Source organism: Lampris incognitus, chromosome 4, assembly GCF_029633865.1.
Source record: "Lampris incognitus isolate fLamInc1 chromosome 4, fLamInc1.hap2, whole genome shotgun sequence".
Lineage (NCBI taxonomy): Eukaryota > Metazoa > Chordata > Actinopteri > Lampriformes > Lampridae > Lampris > Lampris incognitus.
Window position 1 is genome coordinate 2257952 of NC_079214.1, and position 18276 is coordinate 2276227.

Genomic DNA, 18276 nt, shown 5'->3' on the forward strand with positions numbered 1-18276 from the left:
GAGCTTGACACACTTGTCTCGGACTTCCCTGTTGATGACTCTGCACTTATCCTCTCGGTGACTTCAACATCCACACTAACAAGCTAGATCCTCCTCTCTTTCCTCTCCTCCTTTGACCTTCACCTCTCACCCTCTCCTCCTACCCACAAGGCCGACAACCAGCTGACCTTATCTTTACTAGACACTGTCCTATTTCCCATCTCTCTGTTACTCCCCTCCAGCTCTCTGACCACTATTTCATATCCTACTCGCTCTCCCTCTCTTCACCCCCTCAGCCCCTTCCCCTACCCACTTGGTTTCCACCCGTAGACACCTCCTTTCTCTCTCCACCACTGATCTTTCTTCCTCTGTTACCTCTATCCTCCCTACACCTGAATCTTTCTCTCTCCTACTCCCTGACACTGTTACTGATCTTCTTCTCTCTACCCTCTCCTCTTCTCTGGACAATCTCTGTCCCCTCACCTCCAGGCCTGCACGCCCAACTCCACCTGCTCCTAGGCTGTCCGACTCAGTACATACTGACAGACGGAGCCTGAGAATGGCAGAGCGCAAATGGAGAAAAGACAAACTCCCAGAGGACCTTCTCAACTTCCAATCTCTTCCTTCCACTTTCTCCTCCTCCCTTTCTGCTGCTAAGGCTGCCTTCTATCGCCCTAAAATCCTATCCTCTGCCTCTAATCCTAAGAAACTCTTTGAAACCTTCTCTACACTTCTTCAACCCCCACCTCCTCCTCCTACTTCCTCCCCTCTCCCTGATGACTTCGCTAACTTCTTTGACAAGGTAAATGACATCAGATCCTCTTTTTCTCACCACCCAGTTAGTGCTGCTTACACTCTAGTCTTTGTTCAACCTAGACCTGTTTGTCTGACGCTTCCAAGTAGCAGCAGTGATTTAAAGAACACTGATTGCTAATTGTCTGCCATGAGTGCAGGCCACACCCTGGACACTTAACAGCCAATTGGCCAAAGAGGTACACTGAAAATAGGCTTATTGCCCAGAAACTGGTCACTTATGTAAAACTCTATCAAACCTCACACAATACTATTAAAACTGCAAACAGCAAGTTACCAAGGAGTATATTTATAAGCTAAAAGGATAACTAAGTCAAAACAGCTAGGCAACAAGAAATATTTAAGGGCACACTAGGTGAAAAACAGCTACATTAAGTAAATAAGACAAGTAAGTAAACAGAATAAGGCAGCTACAGCTGGAATAAGATCCCACTAGGAACCAGCAGCAGATGTATAGACAAAAGGACTAAAACTCAAGCAGCTGGAATAAGACTAGTAGCAACTTGTTAAGCAAGAGGGTGATACTTACTCTATTCTAGACGAACCAGCAATTCAGAATCACTCCAGAAGTTAAGATGCACACTGATATGTCTTGTAACATTACCCTAACACCACATGGACATGTTAACAAGGCTTACAACTTGATTTTCATCAGAGGGAGTCTTTAAGTCCCTCTAAAAGACCCGAATTCGAAGATGAGATGACGATCCATGATGTCAGTTGATGTTCTGCTTCCGGTGTGGGAAGATGGCGGCACGAATTCCCAGTACCAGAAGGCCAGACCAGCGGCCTCACCCAGTACCGTCCATGCAGTGTCTTTGTCTGTCATGTGCATTTTCGACAGGCAAGGGAGTCGCGATTAATACCGTGCTTTATTCAGCCATCTGCTTCCGGTACAGAGTAGAGCAATCCCAGAATGCCCCAGTACAGGACCGCGCTAAAACACAGTGTAGCGCGCCCCTCCTCTGACGTACACGGCATGCTGGGCACAGCAGTTCCCATCACGCTGTCCACGTCTCAGTTTCGTCTTCGGTTGATGGCCGGGAGAGCTTGATCTGCTTCGTCCGGTCAAGTCGAGTCAAGTTTATTTACATAGCACATTTAAAACGACCACAGTTCAGCCAAAGTGGTGCACAAGTTTAAAATACAATATAAAATAAGTGACACGTATGAATATAAGAATATCTGTAAATAAAACAATAATAAAATAAAGAATATAAACAAGGCTCAGCGTTTTCGGCTTTTATTTTTCAAAGCCACCCAGCAGGCCGAATTTCGCCACAAGAGGACGCTGTTACATAACTGTAGATCAGTGACTGTGTTATTGCTGATGTTTATTGATCCCACTTCTCACACCATGTTTCGTGTTCTCATGAATGACTCAGGGTTAGTGTTCATAACCTAGTTACACCAAACAATAACCTCACACGAAAAGGAACAACTTCTGGATCCGTGGAAACGTGAAAATCAGTTGAACAATCTGGGTATTTTTTGGTGAGAATCGGTAAAACCCGAAAACGCCTAGCCTTGATATAAACAATAAAATACAAGAGTAAAAGTATGTTTGCACAATACAATCACGGTGTTAAGCGCAACTTGAATTGAATGCCAGCGAGAAGAGGTAGGTCTTTAACCAAGATTTGAAAGTCTCTAGGGTCTGAGCAGATCTTATGTGTACTGGTACGTTGTTCCAGAGATCAGGGGCAGCAGCCACTGCAGAGGCTCTGTCACCCCTGTTCTTAAGCCTGGATCTGGGAACACGTAGGAGCATCTGGTTTGCTGACCTGAGTGCTCTGACTGGTGTATGATGATGTAGTAGCTCAGATAAATAAGCTGGTGCCAGCCCATTTAAAGACATAAAAACAAGTACTAAAATCTTAAACTAGATCCTTAAACAGACAGGAAGCCAATGAAGGGAGCCAGTACAGGCGTAATGTGATCACGTCGTTTCTTTCCGTGGTCCCCGGTGGGCCCGGGGACAATGGCCCCTGCCTGGAGCTGCGCCCGAAGAGGAAACGCCGAGAGCGGTCTGACATGACGCAGAAGCGGGGCGGGCTAAGCTAACTGCTAGCCCATGCCGACCGGCGGTTCCATCAGTCATCCTGGCTGGTGTTCGTTCCCTTGGACAGTGATTTTTTGTTGTTGTTTAGTTTGGATATATATGTGTGTTGTAGATTTTGGATGTGCTTTTGTCTTTGTGTTGTACTGTTGTGGGCTGGGGAAAACGGCACTTTGTTTCATTTCATGTACGCAAGTGCATGAAGTGAAATGACAAATAAAGTGTTCCCAATTCCTGATCACAATAATTAACAACTGCAGAAACAGAGATCATACTGCTGTCCGCATGTGATTAATGATGTGTCTGTTCATTCAATCCCAACACCAATATCTGAAAAAACTGAAAGAAATGGTTAAATTAGAGAAGATCTGTTCTTTAATGGATAATTACAAGACAGCTATGAAATGGCACTTTTCCCATAAGAACACTGAATTATTTGACATGTATCTCGAAGCGCTACAGCAAAATTAAAGCAGTGTCAATAGGAAGTGAATCTAAAGCAGGCATGTGGTTTTTCTAAAACAACTGGTCAATGGTCTCCCTGAACAAAATATCCCTAAACAATCAGCCAAGTCACCATTCCTGTCATTCATTCCCACCTAACATCTTTAAGTGACGTAGACTATCTTCTTTTCAATCACAACTTGAGTGTCATCATTAGTTCACCTCCTCATCTAGGTCAGGGGCCGTGACATCGCAGAAAGCTTTGTCTCCACTTTGTGTGCTGTGAAGTTATGATCACATGCTCGAAGGGCGTTTATGAGATCCTTGACACAGGCCTCTCTTCCTTGTCCCTTCCGCCACTCCCTCAGGAGGTCCAACACTGTCTCCTCCAGGTCTGATGGGTGTCGCTTGGCGATGGAGTCTAGTTTGACCTCACTCAGACGGAGCTTGCGGCCAAATTTGCGCCATGTCCTCCCAATATTCTCGGCAATCACATCTGCAGCAGCATCCAGTTTGACTGAGAAGGAAGAGAAAGAAAGGTTAATTGCATCTTATATAGCAGCACTACTGTAGAAGGTGAGGTTGAGAGAAGAATAAGGGGGTAGATCTCTTTTTCTCTCTTTTATATGTACAAATACAATACGAATAACTACCCACAAGCCTCTTTCACACATGTAACGGCGTTAAAAATGAACTCTTAGTTTTAGTGACATTCACCAAAATTTAAATTATGTTCTATGTAAATAAGTTTGAGAGACCTCTACTGGTTAATCAAAGAAAGGCGAATCAGTTCATCTGGACACAATGTTTATTGACATACATTTCAGCACTCATCTAAGCGTCCTCTTCAGTCTCAACCGACTGCAGGTAGCCCCACCCTTATAAACAATACAATGACATAACGACTCAAACAAACAATCAGTTTCATATGCAAGTATGGATGTAACCATTAACTAGAGTTTCAAAGGTCATGTGTACAAGTCATAGAGGATTAGGGATTGTTGCAATCACAGAATTGTAAAATGTTGACAGATGTACTCTTAGCTCCTCCCGGTTCAGGGATGGTCCTTCCCTCTTAGCATAGATGGCCTCTTTGACGCCCTGTTCAAACCGGCGTTCCTCCCTATCAAGGATGTGCACATCCTCATCCTTGAAAGAGTGGCCACTGGTCTGTAGATGGTGTAGACTGCATAGATGGTGTAGACTGTGGAGTCCAGGTCTGTAGATGGTGTAGACTGCATAGATGGTGTAGACTGTGGAGTCCAGGTCTGTAGATGGTGTAGACTGTGGAGTCCTGGCCTGTAAATGGTGTAGACTGTATAGATGGTGTAGATTGTGGAGTCCTGGTCTGTAGATGGTGTAGATTGTGGAGTCCTGGCCTGTAGATGGTGTAGACTGTGGGGTCCTGGTCTGATGTGTTAGCTCTCCTGTGTTGTGTCATCCTCTTGGCCAGCATCTGTAGTTTCCCCAATGTACAAGTCCCGGCAATCCTCCTGGCACTTAACAGCTACACTATATTGCTCTGTTTGTGCCGGGGGACCCGATCCTTGGGGTGGACCAACTTCTGGTGCAGCGCGTTTTGGGGTTTGAAAGCAACCGAGACACGGTGTTTGGAAAATATGTGTCTCAACTTTTGTGACACTCCTGCTGCATACAGAATCACCACTGGTTTACACGTAGGCAGCTGTTGTCCTTCTCCTCTCTTCGATTGGCTGGTGCACTGTTTGGGCATCTTCCTGGCATCATCATCAACCACTGGATGCGAGGGGACATCTCATTCAAGCTTTATCGGGCAATGGCTATCAAGGGCTTATGGTCTGTCTCAAGAATTACTTTAGCAAGTCCATATATGTATCCATGAAATGTCTCACAGCCAAAAACCAGTCCGAGGCATTCTTTTTCAATTTGTGCATAACGACACTCTGTCTTTGTCATAGAGTTTGGTGCATAGGCAACCGGCTTCCAGGAACCTTCATGCTTTAGTTGGCCTGTCAGCTTGAAAAAATGTCAGCACAGGCTCCTGAGCTAAAACACCTTTAATGTCCCCCTATTCTGCGTTATGGACAGCTGTCCACTCAAAGTCAGTCTTGGCCTGAAGGAGTTTCGCAAGTGTGCTGTTCTGCCTGCTAAGTTAGGGATAAACATCCCAAGATAGTTTACCATTCCAGGCACCCGCTGAAGGCCTCTTTTTGTCAGTTGGTGTTGGCATGGCTTTGATTGCCTGAACTTTTGACTCATCAGGCTGAACACCACTTGGAGATAACTTATCCCCAAGAAATGTCAGTTCCCTCACACCAAACTGACACTTATTGAGTTCAAGACCATGTTGCTGTATTCGTTGCAGCAACTGTTCAAGTCTCTGATTGTGCTCCTGTATTGTACAGCCCCAAACCACCAAATCATCCAGATTCAGACCCCTCCAAGCCCTCGATGATGTGCTCCATTGCCTTATGGAACAATTCTGGAGCCGAACTAATCCCAAAGGGTAGTCTCTGGAAGGAGTATCTCCCAAAAGGAGTACTGAATGTACAAAGTTTTGCACTTGGCTCATCCGGTTTCACTTGCCAGAACCCATGGCCAGTGTCATTCAAATTATGCACAGTCAACCTCAATGATGTGTGCATTCCTCTGCTGTTGGACACCAGCGCCAGTGTGTCTCTTCTGAATGTTGATACTTACAGACAATTTTTCAGTTCACTACCGCTGTCCATACCCTCAGCTGCCCTCTGCAGCTATGGTGACTCCAGAATTGATCTGGTCGGCTCTCTCCGAGTGACTGTCCGCTATGGAACCAAGCTTGTGCCCAGTGTTGTCTTTCATGTTGCCCACCATGGGGCCAACCTGATGGGCCTGGACCTGTTCTCTGATCGGGGGGGGGGGGTGTCAGCAATCCTGACTGTTGCCACGCCATCACTGTTTGAGGGTCTGGGCTGCCTCTCTACCTTCGCCCATCAACCTCTCCTTGATCCTTCTGTGAAACCCATCATCCAGCCACTGCGCCACATCCTGCTGGCTCTCCATGATGGGGTCTAAGGTGAGCTGCAACAACTGCTGGAAGCTGACATCATTGAGCCAGTGGACGCTTCAAGCTGGATCTCAAACCTTGCGGTGGCTACGAAGAAGTCGGGGGCCCTGCGTGTCTGTGTCGATCTACCTGCAGTGAATAAGGTGGTGATCCCGGACAAGTATCCACTACCCACCTCAGAAGAGCTCACAGCTCAGTTCTATGGTTCTATGGTGTTCTCCAAGCTCGACCTCAGACAGGGATACTTACAGGTGCCTCTCCACCCCGGCAGCAGAAACCTCACAGCCGGTACAGGTGCCACAGAAAGGTGGCACCTGTACCTCTATGACCGCTCCTTCACCCTCAGGACGGATCACTACGCACTGACAGCACTACTGTCCACATCTGGAACAGGCCACAGACCCCTGAGGCTACACCACTGGTCTGACTGCCCCCGCCAGTACAACTTTAGCCTGCAGTTCACCCCAGGCAGAGACAATGTTGTGGCTGGCCTGCTCTCTCGCTCTGTCTCCACCCAAGCCCCAGGCACTGACTGTGTGGAACAGGACATTAGTCAAATGCTACACACATCTCTCCAGGCCACTGTCTCTCTGCAGGAACTGAATGAAGCCTCCGAACAGGATCTTATCTTCTCTCAGCTCTGTACCTACATCCAGAATAACTGGCCTCACAAGGTCCCAGCAGAGCTGGCTGCGTTCTCTCGAGTCAAAGAGGACCTATCCTCCTGGAACGACACCTGTGTGGCACGCGGGCTTTGCATAGTGGTCCCAGGTGCTTTGTGTGCGTGTGTGTTGACCATGGCGCATGAGGGCCACTTGGGCATTGTGAAGCTAAAACAGCGTTGCCGAGACCTGGTGTGGTGGCCAGGGATAGACGGAGACATTGAGGCCCTGGTCAAGGACTGCCCTGCCTGCCTTGTGAGTGGCAAGACAGGCCACCAGGCTCCTCCACCCCTGCAACCTCTTGCCTGGCGCTCTATGCCCTGGGAACACGTGCAGCTGTACATCTGCGGAGAGATCCATGGGGTTCCCCACCACTAATGCTTCTTGGTGGTTGCCTACGACCTACACTCAAAATGGCCTGAGCTCACCATTACTGGCTCTGTGACCTCTCAGGTCATCATCGACTTCCTGGACTCACTCTTCTCTCGCTGGGGCCTCACAAAGACCCTCACAAAGACCTGACAATGGTCCTCAACTGGTCTTTGCAGAGTTCACTGCTTACCTTGAAAGCAAGGGCATCCGTCACGTATGCACTGCGTATTATCACCCCCAGGCCAATGGCGGCGTTGAACACTTTCACCAGTCACTGAAAAACAGCCTCAAGAGCACACCTGGCCCAAGGGTGCTCCTTCAAGCTGCCATCCGTCACACACTGCTGCACTACAGGGCCACACAGCACTCGACCACGGGCGTCATGCGGGGCCAGGAGCTAAACATGTCAGGCTCCACCCCTCTACATCCCAGGCACCTCCCTCTAGAGTCAGAGCCTCAGTCACCCGTCAGCAGGGGTGGACGAAGCAATGATTTGACCAGTCAAAACGAGCCAGGGTGCCAGACACCAACACCTCAGACTGGGTCAGGGTCCGTAGGCCCCACCGGGACAATAAAATGGCCTCATACTGGTCATCTCCTCTCCAAGTCAGTGGCACTCCAGCCACCTCCAGAAGGTGCCAGCGTGTGTGGTGCACAGCTGGGGACACACCCCAAACCATTCCCTCAGCACGGCAGGATACCCCGGAGTCTCAGGCAGCCCCTACACAGGCCCCAGACATTCCTGGGCCTCAGCTGCCTCAGCTGCCCCTGCCCCCTCACCTCACCTCAGCCTGCTCAGCCTCAGCCTCATGCCTCCCCACAACCTGCTCACGCCCTGGCTACCTAGAAGACTTTGTGTCAACTTTTCATGTTTGAAACCCCGCCGGGGGGGGGGGGTGTTATGTCTGCACACTGGGTCATCAGTGCTGCATTTGGGTTAGCACTGTTCTATTATGCTGCAATTGGTATGTGATGCCTTTATGGTTGTTCTTGAATTGATTGGTTGAGTCTGCCTTAAGGGTTTTTTGAAATGGAGAGTAAAACGAGCGTTGCGTTGACGCTGATACTGAGTCATGGTGTGATCCTTCAAACATAATAGAACTGCTGTCTAAACGCTCTCCAATTCGCACCAACATGGCCTTCCAACTGCAAACCTTCAGGTGGTTTTAAACAATCCATTGTTGTTACTGCCGTCGCAAAGACAGTTTACTCCTGGTACCATATATTGGTTGGCTAAAATAACCATAAATGAATCAACGCAGAAGAGCCGTTTAACATGCTTTATTCGTGCTCTACTAGGCACTGCCGTAAATCAGTTTATGGTAACCCCTCTGGGGGTCACTGTCGTAATAATGTAAACTAACCTACGACACACCAGTACAGTTACGATGCACAGCAACCAATGGGGGTTAGAAAACATTATAACCAATGGGCAGAGGTGTAAAAACCAGGTCCAGAAAGTAAAAGTCCAAACCATGTATTTGCTCCACTCATGCACTACACCAGCAGATTCTAGTCAACAGCGCTCCTCAACTAGGTAGGGAAAACTAGCTAATGAAATCAGCTGGTTTAGTAACATGGTTGGAGAAAATACATGGTTTGGATATTTACTTTCTGGACCTGGTTTTTACAACTCTGCCAGTGGGGTAGGAGTTGGGGCTTGTTTTGATCCTTCCTTTTTCAAAACAAGGCCCAACCCCTACCCCATTGGTTGTAATGTTTGCTATCCCCCCGTTGGTTGCTGTGCATCGTAACTACCTACTGCATTGGTTGTAATTTTGCAATGTTTTCTATCCTCTCATTGGTTGTGGTCCACCGTAACTAGGGGTATGACGCGGGGCAACATATACTATGTTTTTCTTTGTTGGATCACATTAGCAGCTGATGATTGCATGATGCACGAAACAAGCTTGTACTGCTGTGTATTAAGGTTTTTTTTCCTATAGCAATACAAGCTTGTTCTGTGCGTCGTGCACTCATCAACAAAGAAAAACACAGTCCACTGTTATGTATTGAGGTTAATGATATGTTGTGTAGATGGCAACCACTAGGTGGCGCCCAGCAATTGATTGACTGGTTGCACCATGCTGAGTTCCTTAGTAAAGAAAGAAGTGACTGAACAAGCCATGTGAGTCTGTGTAGCTCCGTGAGTGTGTGTGAACTTATTTGCACATAGACATTTAATGGGCAACATAATATAAATTGGCGACGAGGTGTGAAGTCCTGAAACTCTTCTCCCTCCGCTGTGCGTGAATTGCCAGTTGGTTACGTTTGGACGGAAAAGAACAGCCACCTTGCGAGGAAGCTAGCTAGCTAGCCAGCGAGCGAGCTAGCGTGTTAGCCGTGTCAGCAGCGAGTACTGAGCCGCTCTCCTTCCGGCGACTCCAGAATGCTGCGAGGAAGCTAGCTGGCTAGCCAGCGAGCGAGCTAGCGTGTTAGCCGTGTCAGCAGCGAGTACTGAGCCGCTCTCCTTCCGGCGACTCCGGAGTGCTGCGAGGCTCTGCAGACCGACGCATCTCGGCTGGAATAATCGGACATATGGATCTCTTTGATGAATCCGGTGAGCAATGGGCACCGGATATTGAACGTTTTGGACATCATATGCGGGCTGATGAGAGCAGGGATGCCAAGACAGTGCCGGTGTTGTTTAGTGTGGTGGGACTGAAAACACGTGGGTTACTGCGCAGTTTGACCGCCCCTGCGAAGCCTGGGGACATGCACCAAGCCCGTCTCGCTCCGAAACCGCTCATGGTAGCGGACAGGTTCCGGGACCAGGAGGCAGGAGAGTCAGTAGCGCGGTATGTCGCGGCACCGAAAAGACTTCCTGAGCATTGTGAGTTCGGTGCGCATTTGGAGGACGCACTACGGGACAGATTCGTTTGCGAACTAAACGTGAAGCGGCTCAAACGCGCCCCTCGACAGAGGAAGAGCTTACCTGTCAGGGAGCAGCCCGCCACGCGCTGTCTGCAGAGACCGGCGCGGCTCGCTCCAAGCGGACCCGGTTCTCTCACAAATCCAGCGGCAAGTGCCGCCGGTGTGCGGAACCGAATCATACTGACAATGACTGCTGGGACAAGGACCGGGACTGCCACCAGTGTGGTAGGAAGGGCCATGCTGGGCGCATGTGTAAGAATAAGACTAAAAACAACCCGGAGGGAGAGACAGAGAGACAGAGAGACAGAGAGAGAGACAGAGAGAGAGACAGAGAGAGAGAGAGAGAGAGAGAGAGAGAGAGAGAGAGAGAGAGAGAGAGAGAGAGAGAGAGAGAGAGAGAGAGAGAGTAGAGACAGAGAGAGAGAGACAGAGAGAGAGAGACAGAAACAGAGAGAGAGAGACAGAAACAGAGACAGAGAGACAGAGACAGAGACAGAGACAGAGAGAGAGAGAGAGAAGGAAAACCAGAGCTTAAGGGTAACTCAAGTAAGCGCACTGTGAAAGAGAAAGGGGGGAGTTCATGGTGTAGAGGCGAGTGAGAATGGAAGTGGAAGTGAGGGAATAAAATCTGACACTTATGATGAACTGGGACTAAACTCGCTGTCTCATAAAGGGAAATATACACGCATCTCTGTGCTGCCTACAGTAAATGGAAAGAATGGAGATGGAACTGGACACGGGGCTGCGGGGTCTTTAATTTCATGGGGACAGTACGAAAGTACTCTGAGACGTGTGGCCCTGCAGCCCACGGATATCGTGCTGAAAACATACACTGGAGAGCCTCTCGCACCAGAAGGGGTCATTAAGTGCAAGCAAGGTTAAATAATCAGACTGCTGATTTACCCCTGGATGTAGTGAAAGTAGACGCACCCCCACTGTTTGGTAGAGAGTGGCTGAGAGCCATTAGGCTGAACTGGAGGGACCTAAAGACCATGTATGCAGTAGAGCAGGGAGATAAAGGCAGTTTAGGGAATGTGTTAAAGGGGCATTCCGCTGTTTTCTCCAAGAAGGTAGGCACAATGAAAGGGATTAAAGCCAGAGTGACTCTTAAACCTGACAGTGTACCCAAGTTCTGCCCACCACGTAATGTGCCTTGTGCCCTTCGACCTAAAGTGGAGGCCGAACTGACATGCCTTACTGAGCTTGGTGCGATCTCCTCAGTGGAGCACAGTGACTGGGCCACACCCGTGGTGCCTCTCAGCAAGAAGGATGGCACAGTGAGACTCTGGTGATTTCAAGGTCACCATCAACCAAGCTCTCTGTGTGGACAAGTATCAAATTCCACGTATTGAAGACCTTTTTGCTTCCCTAGCTGGAGGTCAACGCTTCAGTAAGCTAGACTTGTCAAACGCTTACCTGCAGATGGAAGTAGAGGAGAAGTCAAGGAAGCTACTGACTATCGCTACACAGAAAGGTCTGTTCTGCCACAACCGCTTACCCTTTGGCATAGCGTCAGCGCCGGTGTTATTCCAGAAGGCCATGGACCAAGTGCTCCTCGGACTACCCTTCACTCACTGTTACTTAGACGATATCCTCGTAAGTGGGCCAGATGAGGAGATCCACCTGAAAACCCTGGATGTGGTCCTTAGAAGGCTGGAGGAGTATGGCCTGCACGTCAAACAGGAGAGGTGCCTGTTCTTCCAGGAGTCAGTGGAGTACCTGGGCCATATCATTGACGCAGCAGAGCCCCACAAATCACCAGAGAAGGAACGTGCCATTGTGGATGCACCAGCACCCCGTGACGTCAGCCAACTGTGTTCCTTCCTCGGGATGATAAACTATTACGGACGTTTCCTTCTCGACCTAGCCACTATCCTGAAACCGCTGAACAGACTGCTGCACAAGGGGAAGAAATGGCAGTGGACGGCAGCCTGTGAGTCAGCGTTCCAAAAAGTTAAAGTGCTCAGGGTATCCCAGGAGGTGCTGACCCACTACAATGCTGAGCTGCCCCTCCACCTTGCCTGTGATGCTTCACCCTATGGGGTTGGGGCTGTGCTCTCACATGTCATGCCTGACGGTGAGGAAAAACCTATTGCCTATGCCTCGCGAACGCTGAGCAAGGCAGAACAAAATTATACCCAGCTTGAGAGGGAAGCGTTGGCAATAGTCTTTGGCGTACACACATTTCAACAGTACCTCCATGGTAACAAGTTCACCTTGCTCACTAACCATCGCCCACTGACCTCCATCCTGAATCCACTGAAAAGTACACCGTCGATGGCCGCAGCCTGAATGCAGCGCTGGGTGCTCCTCCTGTCAGCACATGACTACACCATCGAGTACCGGAAGGGAGGATTACATGCAAATGCAGATGGACTCTCACGGTTAACACTTCCCCACGCTCATGAAGAGAAGGTAGACACCGTAGACGTGTTCTACACATCCCAGTTGGACACACTACCAATCAGTAGCACGAAGATCAGACATGACGCCATGTCTGACCCTACTCTGTCTCGAGTCCTGGAGATAGTCACAACTGGTCCTTTTCTAGCTACAAAAGACGCAGGTGATAAACTGTCACCCTATCTGCTGCGTTGGCATTACCTCATGATACAACAAGGATGCCTCATGTGGGGTGTGTGAGTGATCATGCCACCCAAACTATGCCCCCGAGTTCTGAAAGAGCTCCACACAGCACACCCAGGTGTAGTGAGGATGAAGAGCTTGGCTCACAGTTATGTTTGGTGGCCCGGCATTGACTCCCAGATAGAGCTCCAGGCCAAATCCTGCCACTCCTGCCAACGAGTACAAAAAGAGCCAGGTCTTGCTCCTCTACACCCCTGGATGTGGCCCTCCAGTCCTTGGGAAAGGATTCACTTGGACTTTGCGGGTCCATTTGAAGGACATACAGTGCATCCGGAAAGTATTCACACCCCTTCACTTTCCCCACATTTTGTTATGTTACAGCCTTATTCCAAAATGGATTAAATTCCTTTTTTCTCTCATCAATCTACACATAATAACAAAGTGAAAAGGGTTTTGTAGAAATTTTTGCAAATTTATTAAAAATAAAAAACTGAAATATTGCATGTACATAAGTATTCCCACCCTTTACTCAGTACTTGGTTGAGGCACCCTTGGCAGCGATTACAGCCTCAAGTCTTCTTGGGTATGAAGCTACAAGCTTGGCACACCTATATTTGGGGTATTTCTCCCATTCTTCTCTGCAGATCCTCTCGAGCTCTGTAAGGTTAGATGGGGAGCGTCGCCGCACAGCTATTTTCAGGTCTTTCCAGAGATGTTCAATGGGGTTCAAGTCTGGGCTCTGGCTGGGCCACTCAAGAACATTCAGACTTGTCCCGAAGCCACTCCTTCGTTGTCTTGGCTGTGTGCTTAGGGTCGTTGTCGTGTTGAAAGGTAAACCTTCATCCCAGTCTGAGGCCCTGAGCGCTCTGGAGCAGGTTTTATCAAAGATCTCTCTGTACTTTGCTCCATTCATCTTTCCCTCGATCCTGACTAGTCTCCCAGTTCCTGCTGCTGAAAAAGATCCCCACAGCGTGATGCTGCCACCACCATGCTTCACTGTAGGGATGGTATTAGCAAGGTGATGAGAGGTGCCTGGTTTCCTCCAGACGTGACGTTTGGCATTCAGGCCAAAGAGTTCAATCTTGGTTTCATCAGACCAGAGAATCTTGTTTCTCATGGTCTGAGAGTCCTTTAGGTGCTTTCTGGCAAACTTCAAGCAGGCTGTCATGTGCCTTTTACTGAGCAGAGGCTTCCGTCTGGCCACTCTACCATAAAGGCCTGATTGGTGGAGTGCTGCAGAGATGGTTGTCCTTCTGGAAGGTTCTCCCATCTCCACAGAGGAACGCTGGAGCTCTGTCAGAGTGACCATGGGGTTCTTGGTCACCTCCCTGACCAAGGCCCTTCTCCCCCGATTGCTCAGTTTGGCTGGGCGGCCAGCTCTAGGAAGAGTCCTGGTGGATCCAAACTTCTTCCATTTACGAATGATGGAGACCACTGTGCTCTTCGGGACCTTCAAAGCTGTAGAAATGTTTTGTACCCTTCCCCAGATCTGTGCCTCGATACAATCCTGTCTCGGAGGTCCACAGACAATTCCTTTGACTTCATGGCTTGGTTTCTGCTCTGACATGCACTGTCAACAGTGGGACCTTATATAGACAGGTGTGTGCCTTTCCAAATCATGTCCGATCAATTGAATTTACTACAGGTGGACTCCAATCAAGATGTAGAAACATCTCAAGGATGATCAGTGGAAACAGGATGAACCTGAGCTCAATTGTGAGTGTCATAGCAAAGGGTGTGAATACTTATGTACATGCAATATTTCAGTTTTTATTTTTAATAAATTTGCAAAAATTTCTACAAAACCCTTTTCACTTTGTCATTATGGGGTATTGTGTGTAGATTGATGAAAAAAAAGGAATTTAATCCATTTTGGAATAAGGCTGTAACATAACAAAATGTGGGGAAAGTGAAGGGGTGTGAATACTTTCCGGATGCACTGTATGTACCTGGTGGCTGTTCATGTACATTCCAAGTGGCCTGAGGTGCATATCATGGACAACACCACAGCAAGCAAGACCATCCAAGTACTGAGGGGCCTCTTCAGTTGTTATGGCATCCCTCACATTCTCGTGAGCGACAATGGACCTCAGTTCTGATCTGAAGAATTCACTGCATTCCTGAGGTCCAATAGAGTTAAGCACATCCACTCAGCGCCGTACCACCCTGTCACCAACAGCCTGGCCGAGTACTTTGTGCAGACCTTCAAACATGCCTTAAAATCTTCCAGAGGCACAGCACCTGTGCAACAGCGGCTTGATACGTTCCTGTTGACTTACAGCTACATCCCCCCCCCATGCCACAACAAAAGAACCGCCAGCCATGCTGTTCCTCAGGAACAAGCTGCGCTCTCGGCTGGATTTCCTTAAGCCCAGTGTGGCTGGGGCAGTGCACCAATCCCAGGATTCCCAGCAGCAACGCCGCCAACAACACTCCAAGGCTAGGCAGTTCGATGTTGGAGAGCCTGTCCTTGTTCATGACTATCGGAAGGGGGAGGAAAAGTGGACACAAGGTGTCGTAATGGAGCAAACTGGACCAGTGTCATAAAAGGTAAATGTAGGAATACAACGAGTATAGAAACGCCATGTGGACCAGATGCTGACACGCTCAGAGCCAGCACTTCAGCAGACTGCAGGTTCTGCAGTGAACCTTCCCATCAGCCCCCCCCCCCGTGTTACCTCCACATAGTCCTGGTAGTACCACCCTTCACCCCAGTACACCTCATCGTGAAAAGAATGATAATCGAGTTCCTTTGACTACCGAGCCATCCAAAAACACACCATTCCACTGAACCACCCCATGCTGGAGAATCTCATGTAACAGGGACTGTTAGACACTATCCTGTGAGGATGGCTAAACCACCAGTACGTTACCGAGATGAGTGAACGAACTGAACTAGTTGTGCAAAGACCTTAAGACTGTTTGAGTTTTAAGAGATGTGGTTTTCAACATACAAATTATATACAGAAAGTAGCATAACTCCCAGTCTTTGTTTCATGTAAAAAGAGGAAAAAAAGGGTACACCTTTATGTTGTGTAAAAGACAGAAAATATATCCTTTGTGTTTTATTGACAACACATCTTAGTGGGGAGGAGATGTTACGTATTGAGGTTAATGTTATGTTGTGTAGATGGCGACCACAGGGTGGCGCCCAGCAGTTGATTGACTGCTTGTACCATGTTGACTTCCTTAGTAAAGAAAGGAGTGAATGAACAAGACACGTGTGTCTGTGTAGCTCCGTGAGTGTGTGTGAACTTATTTGCACATAGACATTTAGTGGGCAACAGAATGTACACGTTTCCCCACATCACGCCCCTAGTTACAGTGGACAGCAACCAATGAGAGGAGAAAACATTTGAACTATTATAACCAATGGGGTAGGTAGGTAGGATGCACAGCAACCGATGGTGGGGTAGAAAACATTACAACCATGTCTCTGTCTTGGTCTATTATGTCTCTGTCTTGGTCTATTATGTCTCTGTCTTGGTATATTATGTCTCTGTCTTGGTCTATTATGTCTCTGTCTTGGTCTATTATGTCTCTGTCCTGATCTATTATGTCTCTGTCTTGGTCTATTATGTCTCTGTCTTGGTATATTATGTCTCTGTCCTGGTCTATTATGTCTCTGTCCTGGTCTATTATGTCTCTGTCTTGGTCTATTATGTCTCTGTCCTGATCTATTATGTCTCTGTCTTGGTCTATTATGTCTCTGTCCTGATCTATTATGTCTCTGTCTTGGTCTATTATGTCTCTGTCTTGGTCTATTATGTCTCTGTCCTGGTCTATTATGTCTCTGTCCTGATCTATTATGTCTCTGTCTTGGTCTATTATGTGTCTGTCTTGGTCTGTTATGTCTCTGTCTTGGGCTATTATGTCTCTCTCTTGGTCTATTATGTCTCTGTCTTGGTCTATTGTGTTTCTGTCCTGGGCTATTATGTCTCTTTCTTGGTGGGATATTTTGGTGTATGTTGAGGCAATTTCAATAGCTTTGTCTAGCAGCTCTTTAGTTATGGAGGTTAAAACTCAGAGATATCCTAGCATATGAACGTATGTCTGCTCTTGTCCTCTGTGTCTCTAAACCATTTCAACCATTTCAAGTGAAAAGCCTACTGCATGTAATGCACATGCCAATTACGTCTTTCTGATTCTGTTTCTAAAAACAAGTCATGATATGACCGGAACTAGGAAGTTGTGGAGGCAATAGAGAGGATATGCACCCAAGCCATATAACCCTGTCTCGTGGGTCACATTCTGCCTTCTATTGGCTCAAGAACTTTATTAAATTAAAAAAAATCAACTTCATAGCAAATGTACATCGGTTCCTACTTGATCCTACTGTTTCTGCCCAGCCGCTGGAGGAGGCAGCGAGTCAGCGCTGGGACTCCCCAGGCGGACTCGAAGGCACCACCGGCGTAGTGCGCCTCCGTAGTAACTAAGGCGGCTGTACGGGTCAGCAGACCTGCCACATGACCCGCCTACCGGCGCCACAGAGACGAGCCCCTACCTCTCTCCGCCTCGTCCGGCTGCTCGTCCGGCTGCGCGTCACTCCGTCCGGCCACGTGTTCGTTGGTGCCGCTCAGTTTGCCCACCAGGTCCTCCCGGCCGACCCTGCGCAGCACGCCGCGCAGCAGCTCCGTGTTGCTGGCGTCCAGCAGGTTTCTTTCCATCAGCGCTTGGAAGAGTTTGAAGCCCGTGTCGATCTTCTCCAGCTGGTTCTTGCCTATGTGGCTTTTACAAAGAAACTTCATTTTCTCCAGCTGTTCGCCGTGCAGCTCGTTGGAGATGTCCAACAACACGCTGTGAAACGCCGCCGAGCTCATGTTGTCAGACGCGGACGCAGAGCCGCCGCCGCCGCCGGACAAGGAACCGGAACTTCGCCTCACCTCACTTTCACTTCGCCTGCTCACCGGAGGCGGTCGCTGTTCCACTGCCAACCAGCACCACACTTACCCGCGTCTCACACATTTTAAATTAATCTGGTATATTCACCAACTTCGATTTTAAATTGGCTTCGATGATTGTTGACACTAATGAAGATAACGCCACATTATAGTATGTTATATTCTATTATTGTTATATTATCTACCACTACTACTACTACTACTACCACTACTACTACTTTCGGCTGCTCCCGTTAGGGGGCGCCACAGCGGATCATCCGTTTCCATCTCTTCCTGTCCTCTGCATCTTCCTCTGTCACACCAGCCACCTGCATGTCCTCCCTCACCACCTCCATAAACCTCCTCTTTGGCCTTCCTCTTCTCCTCTTCCCTGGCAGCTCCATATTCAGCATCCTTCTCCCAGTATACCCAGCATCTCTCCTCCACACAGCCATCAGCAGCCAGGCAGACTAGCTTGGTCTAGTCAGACCAGCTTGGTCTAGTCTAGTCAGAAAGGCACGAACTGAGGAAGCCTCTTGGATGAGAGGCGAAACGTCTTCACGGATAAATACCAAGTCCAGT

The 18276-nt window shown here is 48.5% G+C and overlaps 1 protein-coding gene across 1 annotated transcript; it reads right to left on the reverse strand.

Annotated features, from left to right (window-relative positions):
- Positions 1 to 3214: 3214 nt before the first annotated feature.
- Positions 3215 to 17685, reverse strand: fadd (Fas (tnfrsf6)-associated via death domain). The gene is made up of 2 exons (XM_056279085.1): positions 17319 to 17685; positions 3215 to 3812 (listed from the first exon to the last, which is right to left on the reverse strand). Exons 1-2 carry the CDS (start codon positions 17632 to 17634, stop codon positions 3526 to 3528), a joined length of 603 nt encoding a protein of 200 aa, XP_056135060.1. The 5' UTR covers positions 17635 to 17685; the 3' UTR covers positions 3215 to 3525.
- Positions 17686 to 18276: the final 591 nt, after the last annotated feature.